General features: G+C 32.0%; 1 protein-coding gene across 1 annotated transcript in view; it reads left to right on the top strand.

The window, feature by feature from the left end:
• LOC127708904 (uncharacterized) overlaps positions 1-11084 on the top strand; it is a 56072-nt gene extending 44988 nt beyond the window's left edge. Inside the window, exons 13-17 of the mRNA XM_052214061.1 lie at positions 828-1013; positions 1517-1651; positions 7588-7638; positions 8963-9050; positions 10364-11084. Coding sequence (XP_052070021.1) covers positions 828-1013; positions 1517-1651; positions 7588-7638; positions 8963-9050; positions 10364-10853 — 950 coding nt within the window. The 3' untranslated portion in view covers positions 10854-11084. The remainder of the gene's footprint in view (positions 1-827; positions 1014-1516; positions 1652-7587; positions 7639-8962; positions 9051-10363) is intronic.
• Positions 11085-12344: the final 1260 nt, after the last annotated feature.

The raw sequence follows: 12344 nt of genomic DNA, 5'->3' as shown, positions 1-12344 counted from the left end.
CCCTAAACCAAAAAATGTACTAGTTCAGTGAAAATGGACGTCATACTAAACTCCTTAACATATATATGAACTAAAATTTAAAAAACATACATGACTAACAAAGGCCAGAGGCTCCTGACTTGGGACAGGTGAAAAAATGAGGCGGAGTAAAACATGTTTAGTGTGATCTCATCTCTCACCATATACCTCTAGGAAATGTAGATTAAACAAACACACAGCAATATTCACAGTAAAACTCAGTTTAAAAGAAGTCCGAGTCCGATGTCAGAATAGGTAAGAAAAGAAACTAATCAAAATGAAGATGATACATTTTTTTTGGCTGTTGCCTATTATCTTGAAAAAAACAATAGATGCAAATGTGGACGGAAACTTTAAAAGGCAAAAGTGATCAGAAGGGCATCTCTACAAATACGCAAACATGACTGAAATTGTCAGTGAACTCGTTACAGCGTTACTGCTCTCACGTGAGGATTCTTAGCAACAAGTTGACATTGTTGAAGATACAATGGCCAGACAGGATCTTTGGATTCTCTAGTTTGTTGTCCCATGTTTCAATATTGACAGAGTTATCTTATTTCGGTAAATGAATCTCTCGGAGTCATTTTGAATAGATTGTATAATATATTGTAGATATAATATATAACAATCATTGTGGTTTAAAGCAAAAACGGAATCATTTACATGATTTACTTAATTTTGACATAATAATCTTAAATTTACACAGAAACAAGGTTTGATTTATTTTATTGCAATGCATAACCTTTTGCCGAAGTGAAGATGTATTTTCATTTTTACAACATGTATAATGTATTTGTTACCTGCAACAGACGGCACCAGGAAGATTGATGTTAGATGTTTTGAGAGTAAGTTGAATTGGTACGATGCAAGAAAAACATGCAACACATTTACAAAATATATTCAACTTTTGAACAACCAGTGTGATAATGACAAACAATTTGCAGATAAATTATGGCACAACAGATTCGTTAAGGAGAGGATTGTTTGGAATGCAGGTACGTTATACATTAATAATCCTATCGCATAAAGCATTTTCTTCATACATAAACATAGATTATACTTATATAAGCTTCTCTTCTTCTTCGAAGTTTAAACACACTGAGTGATAATGTAAAGACTTATACTAGTAATCAATAATGCATGAAATATGGACAAGAATGGCAATTTTTATCTTTAGATGTTTAAATGTATACAAGTATGTCTTCATAGGAGTTTGAATTATTTTTCATGTACAATTATGTTTCATTGCTGTGCAGATAGTTTGTTTACAGTCCATTTAATATTGCCCAATCACCTTATGGAATATTCTGCGTGTTTTGGTTTTCATGTCTGAACTTTAGTTTAGCCTAATGCTAAATACATAAATAGTATTGAGTCGTAGAAAAAATTTGAACGCTGCCATTGACATTGATTTCTTTCTCATTTTCTTTCTTTTATAAAATACTTTGCGTGCTTACATGTATTTGCATCAAGAACTTTGTTTTTGTGTTGCATTTAGATATTCCAACTGATATGTATAAGAAAAATGGATACATATGTTTAGCAATAAAGCTCACAAAAGATTCCAAGTATATTCTAACAGCTCAAAATTGTGACAAAAATTACCATTCTCTCTGTCAGAAAGACGTCTGGGGTAAGTTACGACTAAATCTTTCTTCTTATTTTTTCTGTAATAATAGCAAACGCGTTTTTAAGGACAATAGCGATTATTTCAACCAATATTTTTATACTGTCAAACAAAATTTGAATTTTCAATGTGTCTAATCTGTGTTATGATGAAATATTTTATTTGTAAAAGGTTGAGTCATCATAGAGATTTAAAAAATACCAACATTAAATATGATGATATTTGTCAAGGCTGATGACAATTATTCTAGAAACACGATGTCGTGCTCTTTTACTAAAAATTCATTTTTAATGCCTAAATAAAACTATAAATCTAAAATACGTTTTGACTAACATTTTTGTCTTTTAAATAAAATTGAACTACAAAAATTATAACTACACAAAATTGAAACGCTTGTTTGTCAAGTATGTAGGAATAGATTCATATTGCTGCCACATATATTAATAAAAATGATAAGTGATAGGATTGCCAATGAGACAACCTTTTACTAGAGACAAAAGGACAAATATTTTAACAGCTATATGTCAAAACAAAAGTTCAAAGTGTGGAATTCAATGGAGAAAGCTTGATTCACAAAACCGGCCTACACAATATTAGTTTAACAGTTAACATATGATACACAGTACCGATATAAGAGTACTTCCAGTTACTGAAAGGTTGTTCAAACCCATGTACAACTAGTAAATACAAAATGTTTTCTCGCTTTGAAATATCAATCAGAACAAATCAAACGTTTGTAATTTTAAGACATCGTGCAATGCAAACATATCAGTATTAAAAAGAATTGCTTAATCATTCGTGTTTATGAAAAAACTAGCAAAGGTTATGACTTTTTGACTGAGTGTGGATTCGCATGACAGGTTAATATGCATGGATATCAGGAAACACTAATCCTGGCGATTCCCCCAATTTCATCTTTTTCCTTTGGAAAGAGATACAATTCCCGTTGTTTTCCTTTTGCGTTGATTAGTATTGCTCAATGTATTTTTGAGATTTATACCTAACTCTAATTTTTGTAATTTGTCATAGCAAAATCCCTGACTTGATAATTTACATGTTTTATATACATATAGATAGCAAACATGTAACAATGTTAAAATATAAAACCGCATGACTGACACGAGAGAAAAAGTTAGAAATTATTCACACTGCAACGTAAGTAATATAGGACCAAGGATCATCACGGTCCACGAAAAAACCCTTAATAATAAGGCACAAAATATCGTTTTTCTTCCCATGTAAAATTGAAATATTCCAATTTAGAAGAATACAGTAATTGCAGTTTATATTAGATCAATTTGATGTCCTTTACTCATTTATTTCTCTTTTTAGTAGTAGTAAAAGTTCAATGATAAGTTAATATTGATATTAAAAGACCTTCGAACAAAAAGGGATGTTGAGATCCTTGAGCCCGAAGGGCGAGGGGATTTGAACAGCCCTTTTTGTGAGGAGGTCTTTTAATGTCAATATTAACGTAATCATTGGACTTTTACTGACTTACAAACCGTCAAAAAGATAAGAAAAGTACACAAAAAACCACGCGCAGAAGCCTTATTCCCATGAATTGGACGAGTCTAAATGTATTCAGCTTAAATGATAGTTAAACAGTACTCAGACTGATATATACAAATAATATTGTCAAGGTTGATGACAATTATTCTAGAAACACGATGTCGTGCTCTTTTACTAAAAATCATTTTTAATGCCTAAATAAAACTATAAATCTAAAATACGTTTTGACTAACATTTTTGTCTTTTAAATAAAATTGGACATATAGCTGTTAAAATATTTACCTAATTGCATTGGAAACGGACCGATTAAATGGCATTACATTATTTAATTATTTATTTATTATAATTTGTTTTAGCATTAAAATAACACCATAGGTTAGTTTTATAAAATTAAGGGGTAAATTTATATTTTTGAATTTCAACTTATCAAAATAAAGATTTTTTATTTTATAAATGAGTAAATCAAAACTCTATACAGACATCATTTACAACTGACCATCACAATATTCAGGTAAATGTTCATTTTGGTTTTGATTCTGTAATTTTCAAACACTACGTTACATGTAATTGCAAAATAGTTAGTGTTGTCTGTTCAGTCCAATTAATCAATAAATCTTGTTTTGTTTGTGTTTTTAAAATAAAAAAACTATGCCTGTAAACTTCAACGAATAAAATCGTATTAAATAGCCTAAATGTAACATCTTTAACATCAAGTTATTTAAGTTTAAGTGGCTCGATCAAAATGTGTATAGATGAGATATTTTCGCAAGGTCGATCATCATTCTTAAATTGAAATAAAATGTATTATATGAAAACAAACACTTATATTTTAGTCGTCCGTCATTCCCTTTTCAAGTCTAAATGAACCATAAACACCTTGAAAAAATCTTTTTTCCTTTCTTAGTTTTATAATCGCCTGACATAATCATATATTATAAATCGTAATAAAACAGTAGATAATAACCATAGTAAAACAAAAATATTTAAAAAAACAAATATAAGTGTTCAGTTATGTAGTAAATTGCAAAAAAATAACAAAAACAAAAACAAACATAAAAAAATTTCCACTATTATTTAGTGATTTAAACGGAAATTTTACTTTATACCATTTTACAAGATCTTGTCCTCGTGTACTGTGTACATGGAATAATTTATGAAGTTGATTAATTGTTGTTTGTTTTAAGTCCAGTGGCAAATATTTCATGCATGTTCATGACGAGAACACATAAATTTTCAATACAATAGGTAGGTCTTACAATAGGAGATCGAAAGTGGGGTGGGACGTGAAACTTGGAATACCACTGGAAAATGAGGGTATATTGAGTAAGGACAGCTGGCAACATCCGGACCCTTCAAATAATTGGTGCAAGAGTTTTTAATTTGTAGAGAGCGTTGGTCCATGAAATCTACTCTGAAGCCAGCCATCGACATTTACGTGTAGTTTCCAGTATCATTTAACGCATCTAATTTAGGTTATATACTTTTAACTCGCTTTAGTAACTGAAAATTCTGTGAAACTATTGTTTATTGTACTTGAGTTTTGGTATGATATTCTTTACTTCTGCATTCCTGGTTGGTCTCGTGTGAGTGTGTTTGCCTCGAGAGCGGGCGGTCATTGGTTCGAATCCCAACCGGGTCAAACAAAGACGTTACAATTGGTATTTGCTAATTCAACGCTAAACACGCGGCATTTACGAGTAAGAGCACTGACTGGTCGGCTCGGAGTCAGAAATGTGTCCGCGTAGGGTGACTTTTCTTCTTGCGAACTATTAGCTTGCGAACTTACAAGTTAAAAAATCCGGTTCAGCGTGTCGGTCTAGTACAAAGCACTGTTAATATTCATATTTTATTTACATGTTTTCATCCTGAATATGCATTTTATTTACCGCTTGACGTCTTCCATTATCATCATTTATTTTACCGTTACTGTACAGTGAAGTGTTTTTCGTCTACTGGTTTATTTTACACATCTTTAATTTCCACCGATCGAAATTAAAAAGGGCAGGTGAAATTTTTCAACCAGACACTTGTGCCTGTTTGGATATCTTTGACAGTAAATAATATTAAATCAAATGTGTCTGTTCGGATATCTTTGACGGTAAATATTATTAAATCAACTCCGTATGTTTTAGTCATGGGGCGGTTTTGAGCTTATTATTCAGTATAGGCATCTTTCTATTACAAAAGACTGCATGTTGACTCTTAATGTTTTGATTTGTCTGTGTCGTTGGGTTGCTATCGCATTAATGTATACCTTTATCTCCTTCCAATAAAAACCAAAGGATTTACTTGGGTATAGAAATATCTTGACATCTCTGGAATTCTCCCGTCCGACAGTATACCCTTGCTAAAGGGGTGCGTCCGTTTGGCTGTTCGGATGTATAAATACGCAGCTTCGTCCGGTCGAAATAGAAATGTCGTATGTCCAATGCCTGGTGTAGTGAGAGTTTCATGCTATCTATACGTTAAAGAACCATTTGAATAACTCTTCGAGGGGGGAAATACGATCTACGCACAAGTTAAATGAGTGAAATCTCTAAACAACAACAAAAGTCAACTAAATCTTCAAATAAGTCGCATGGTTGATTTAAACACATTTTTGCACGTTTTACAAGGACAATTGTAGATGGAAAAAACTATAGATAACAAAACCGTTCAGTAAGACAATATCTAAAAAATAAATGAAACGGTCAAAATAAGTTGAATCCTTATACAAATTGTTGCCAACATTTTTTTATCCATTTTTGCTTTTATGACAACTATACCAGATATAAAAAAAACTTGACACAGCAAATTTTGTCACCTAGACGAGACTGCCTTCATTGTACGCTTCCGTATATGAGTTATTGCCTCTCAATGAAGATGGTTTTTTTTCTGTTCTACTCCCCTCCTCCTAGGTTAGGTGGATAGGATACAATGTAACCCTTGATATAGACTACGCTATGTAATGTTAAAAAAAATTAAATGCAAAGAGAAAAATTACGAAAGAAATGCTAAAATGTACGCTTAAAAAATCAAATATAAATAAAAATCAAATATATAAAAATTAGAAAACTGTTTGCGACAATTATCAACTAAAGACTAGTAATTATACATCACTAAATGAAGCTGATTAATTGATTGCTTCCTTAATGTCCAGTGGCAAATATATCATGCATATTCACGACGAGATGCAAAGTGGATCGACCGGAAGCAAATGATACAGTGTAACAATTTTAGAGTGACATTTTAATAAGATAGAGCATTGGCTAGAGGTAAAACGTCTGCCGTACTAGAATAAAGTTGAACCATGATCAAATTCGTAAGTTAAGTTATTATCCCCTCCCCCCTTTTTTTCTGCACGGTAGACAATGCCAAAAATAAAACGACATTAATTTACAATCAATAACGGCCACTATAAGTAAATGAGTTATGGAATTATTTTGTAAATAAATTCCTGTTGCAGCCAACATTTCCCGGTTTCGGACAGGTTTGTATTTCCACTCAAATACCGTCTGATTATTGACCGGAGATTTTAAATCAACCGAAAGCTCTTTGATTCTCTGAAATTGTAAATTACGGCATTTCGCTGGCTGTTTTTCCCGATCCTATTTTGGACCCCCTGATTCTAAGAGGGCGTGTCTAATTAACCATGCCCGATTAACTTTTAGTAAATTGAACCTCGAATTAAAGATCTACACCGGGTTAGTAAGTTCGAGGTACAATAAATAAACAAAAGAGATCCATTATGAAATGAGATCGTCCCAGGTATCTTAGATAATTATTTTGCGTTGAATAACAATGAAAAATGCAGGAACAGGTTTGTAATTGTTATCATTAAGGTCCCGTTGATTTTTTTAAAAATGTCAATGCAATTTTAGCGAGGAAATGTTTCATTGGTATGGTCCCAAAATCATGGCGAATTATACTGCGAAACTAATAAATAATGATTTATCAATCTGCCTGATCAAAAGAAAAGAGTATATCGATCTATTTCATTTTATTGTTTCCAATACAAAATCCTCTCTGTTGTTCCGTTTTGTATTGGCAGTGTACCATAATAAGTTACATGAGTTTCAGGAAACCAGATTCATTGACTCTTCTATTTGTTTATTTGTTTTAATAAATACAATAATGATAGCAGTATATAACAAAATTGATTATCGTTTTAATACAGAACAAAAGATAGTGCCAAAATAATCTATGCCATCATTTTGTCTCTCGATTAGTGTAAACAACAGAAAGAAAACAAACAGGCAAAAACCCAAACCAAAGCATGCAAGCATATAACAAACACTACTTTATAAGAGGATGACCTCTGGTTTCGTTTCTGAGGAATTTTCATTGCAAGGTACATAATGTGGTCATTGTAATGCAGTCTAAAACTGTAGAAATGTATAAGTTAGAATTTTTTGGGAATATATGACATATGATGGATCTTTAATTTGTAGATACAAACGGTATTACAACGAACAATGAGCAAGAAACAGGGGATTCGAAAGGTAAACTTCAATACTAGTATATAAATATAAATTATTATAAATATTATTTTATGATAATGAGTGCAGGCTAAAATCGGTTCCATTCGTGATTTGTGATAACGCCAGGTGTGTCTGTCGATCCTTTATTAAACCATCTGAAAAGAAATTAAGTTTTATTATTGTTTAAGTTGTGTATACTAGTACAACTGAAAAGATGCATTTAAACGGATGATATTCAATTCAGATTTTTGGTAACGTAAATGGCAACTACTTTGAGCTGTTTTCCCAATTTCGCTTTTTTCTAGGCTATTTACGGACATTTTTGGTGTGAAGCTGCTGAAAAAAATGTATATTTTTGAATTACACAGCTTCTGAGACGTGCAAATGGGTGCAGTCCTAACCTGTAAAGCAAGTGAACTTGATAACCAGTCATTTCGGCGGGTCAGAGTTAACATGCAACAGGTTTTAGAATTTCGTTTAGACATTCTCTCAAAAATCTGATCGTAAATCAAAGGCAAAGTGATTTACGATGAGAAAACTCATAGAGAGACTGTAAATAAGTGAGGAACGAAGCAATTTAAACAAAGTTTTCTACTATTCCATCATATAAAATATTTTTCCAATGCGCTAGATAACCCTTTCATCCGCCTTCAAATTAGGAAAATCATGTTTCCTTTCTTTAATGACTGCAGGTTAAAATATGTCGATCAAAAACTGCAAAATTTTATAACTATTATTTTATCTATACAAGAATAATTGGAAAAAAAGATATTTTAATTTGTATAATAGAGTCACAGCGTCAAGAGTATATTATTTTGCTCAATTATACTGGAAAATAGAACAATACGATCATCGTTTCTATAATCAAAGATCAGGTCTGATATGAAAATGGTTAAACACAACAATCTGTCAACAGCAGACCTGTCCTAACGTCTGGTCAGGAGCAGATCTGTCAACACACTGGTCAAAAATAGACTTGTCCACAGGTCTGGTCTGGAGCAGACTTGTCAATAGGTTTGCAGCAGTCCTTAAAAATCAAACCTAAGTCTTGTCTACCACCGATGACGTTAACTTGCTTGTCTGCTTACGATGTCTTAAATTAACTTGGGAAGCGGTAAACAGGTCTGTTCTAAGTTAGTTTTTGTACAGGTTAGGATTGTTGTAATTTTTTCAATGTAGGTTAAATCTGATAGTTGTGTTAGTTCAATCACATCTATGCAATGTATTTATATCATAATTATCCAATCAAAAATTTAAAGAAAATAAATTGTCTATTACTTGTTTAATAGCTATTTAACGAATGTGATAAACAAATAACAAAGAAACTATTTTACATGTCATTTAGTTAGCATGGTTAGTATATATGTTGGAATAGCAGTGACACTGGCCATATTGCTGATATTTTTGATAGTTCTAGCTGTCTGTGTCAGAAGGTAAGATCGTTGTTGTCGCTTCAAATATTCTTGAACATACTTCAGTATTTTAGTTTATTTTGATAATGAAGTTAGTGGTATGTAGGTGTTTAACACCGGACACTTATATTGTTCCAATTATAAATTTGTCTCTACATTGCATACTGATTGAGTTTTTATTTGAATGTTCCCCAAAATGAACTCGTTTATATAACACGAAAAAACACATATAACAATTACTAAATAGTATCTAAAAAGAAGTCGACTATCTTCTAGTAAGTTATGAGATTGTAAGATTATGTCAATGATTTAGCAAGTCAAGAATATGTTAATGCGATAGAAATAAAAACCAATCTTTGTACTAGACCGACAAACGTAGTAGGAATTGTAAAGTGTTAGTACACGAGGTAACAGTTTGCAGGAAGACATGTCAACCTCTTCGGGTATATTGTTCTGACCTCAGGTTTACCACTGTTTGCTCTTACTCCGTAATACCACGTGCTTAGCTGATAACCTATAGATCTACAGAATCCACTTTTGATTGATCCGGCCGTAATTGAACCCACAATCTCCCGCACTTGAGATGAAAACGTTAGCACAATATAACGAATACGGTTTAGATCATGCTGAAGAAATAAAACGTTCTGTATCAGGAACAGTAGAAAAAAAGAATATAATTAAGTAATTGGTTCTTTCAACAAACATTCCCAATAAATAATCCTATGATTACGATATCAACCCTACAAATGGATTACCCTTCCGAAGCACTTGTGGATTTTGATTGGGTTCGTTTCAATCAATTCTTAGTTTTTTGTGTAATGTTTTGCTATCCTTGTTTGTCTTCTCGTAGATTTTCTAGTATGTCATCACTCGTTGAATTGTTGAAGTAATAATTTTATAACGGGTACATAGAAGCAGAAATCACTAACTAATACACAGACTCGTGTTGTGACTCTTATGTCAACCCCAGTTCTTTGTTATTTCAAATGTCTATTGTTCTATATATTTTGTAGTACATGTACTTTGCTTGTTTTTTATTCGAAAGCTGCCATTATTCTACTTCAGGTTGTTGGTCCCTTTTAAACGTAGACATCATTGTTAATATGATGTACAAATGTAGTGTTCAAGACGAAATGATCTGCAAACCAAAGTAAATAATTTTTTCAAACATTAAAACCAACAGGGATCAAATAAAAACCAAAATAAACAATCAACAGTAAATTCTCTACAACCACATTTCTGTCACGAAATGGACACTGTTCATTTATTTCAATAAGTACATATGAAATTGGTGACGTTTCATCGTTTTCCTCCTGTCTATATTTAATTTGCAGACGAAAACGTTCTATGCATAAAGAGGTACCCGCTGCAACTGATGTTTATTATTCGACAGTGACAGGCGACCAGATAATTGAAAACCAACCCAATACACCGGATTGCATGAAAAAAGATCAAAGTGATGCAAATCTTCTGCTGTCGGCAAAAAGGGTGAACAACCACGCGGAGTATGATCAACAGGAAATAAACCAAAAAGGAACAGTATATGACCAAGCAGGGTTGCCCGATAGCGATGAGTATGATGTGTCAAGTACATGCCGGAAGAACAGGCCGAATGTCGAGGAGGATGTCTGTTATTATGATCACAATCGAGATGTTGATACGGTGTATGATGAGACAGATACACACGGGTTGATTCAGAGAAACGAGATTAGTGAAATATATGACCATACGAGAGAAATTAATGATGATTATGATGTATCCCAGGCGTACCGGCAGCAAGGCAAGACTATTAATGAACCTGTGTATTCCAAATCGGATTTCTGATTGCGTGACATCACTATTGAACCCGAAAGTGACATGCACATAGTAAAACTATACCAGGCTCATAACGTACATGTTATAAATATTTTTTTTAATTCTTAGTTTAAAAAAAAAATCGACGTTTGACCTTCTGTTGCTTTTGCATTTACAATTTTTAGGATCATTTCAATCTAATGTAAACACATTATGTATTATGATCACAAGATAATTAAACAGTAAGCTTTTTTATAATAACTCTGTTCTGTTTATTCCTCTTCCATGTATACAATCTACACGAAACTTGGTCAACACATGACGTTTCAAAACATAAAAGCTAGGATACAAGAAAATTGTTGAATGTTGTATACATGGCGTAATACAACGATCGCATATTGAATTCGATTCCATTCTCCGTTATATGACTATGACGTCTTGTACGTAAAGGCACATTAAGGCAGCAGTATTTTATCATACTTAAAATCTTATAAATCTATTAAGAATTTACCGACATAACAATTGAACGCAACACCAAGCGAGAATGAATAGATCCGCAGTGATATTGTCACCTGCTATATAAAAATAAGGAGAAGTGGTATGATTGCCAATGAGACAACTATCCACCAAAGTTCAAATAAAGTGGATGTTTGCATGTAACAACCGCCGTATGAGTTCAGGATTAGACATGAAAAAACACAATCAATAATGTGATGACAACACAGACGTAACAAAGTTTACAGCCGTTTCTAAAGTTTCACAATAGACACAAACATAATTTAAATATTTATGTCTCTATCTGAACCTTGAAAACAGTTTTTAATCATGTTATGTTATCCGACAATGATTTTAAAGTGTGGTTAAATGTGGCGTTAAATTAATTAAACTGTTTGAAGACTAGAAAAATAAATTTTGTAACATTAAACTTTGAAGATTTACTTTTAGATAATACACACGTTTATTTATGTGTTCCATGAAGAACAATATTCATTGTATAATATTATTACAAAATTAATGTTGTTTCTATACAGTAACGTAGAACTGACGCGACATATGTGATTTCAATATTTATTTTAAAACCTGTCTTTGTCATCTTTAGCAAACTTATTTTTACTTTATTTTTAAATTGGGTTTTGCAAATATGATATCTGACAAGAATAAAAAATATTAGCATGACTAAAGATAATGGGAATTTTTACGAGCCTAAAATTAATCTTATTTGGAGAACATGGGTTATCCTTCTTTTCGTATAAACGAACTATGCATAATTTATCAAAATCGTCGGCAATGGTGAATTGTAAATTATTAAGCAAAATGTCCCGTCTTTACTAGAAATAGAATGATTGTTAGAAAAATATAAATATGCATTGTTAAATTAAATATTATAACACGTGTAAACAACACTGCATAAAGAGATTATTAATCCAATCTTTAAAAATCTATTTAGTTTTCAATATTCAATAGTTATATTAGATTTTGTGTTTTTTGTTTTCTCTTTATATTTTTTGCTAATAACAATTA

The sequence above is a fragment of the Mytilus californianus genome, unplaced genomic scaffold, assembly GCF_021869535.1.
Source record: "Mytilus californianus isolate M0D057914Y unplaced genomic scaffold, xbMytCali1.0.p SCAF_7, whole genome shotgun sequence".
NCBI lineage: Eukaryota > Metazoa > Mollusca > Bivalvia > Mytilida > Mytilidae > Mytilus > Mytilus californianus.
The sequence above is the reverse complement of the archived record's forward strand: the minus strand, read 5'-3'. Positions and strand labels throughout refer to the sequence as shown.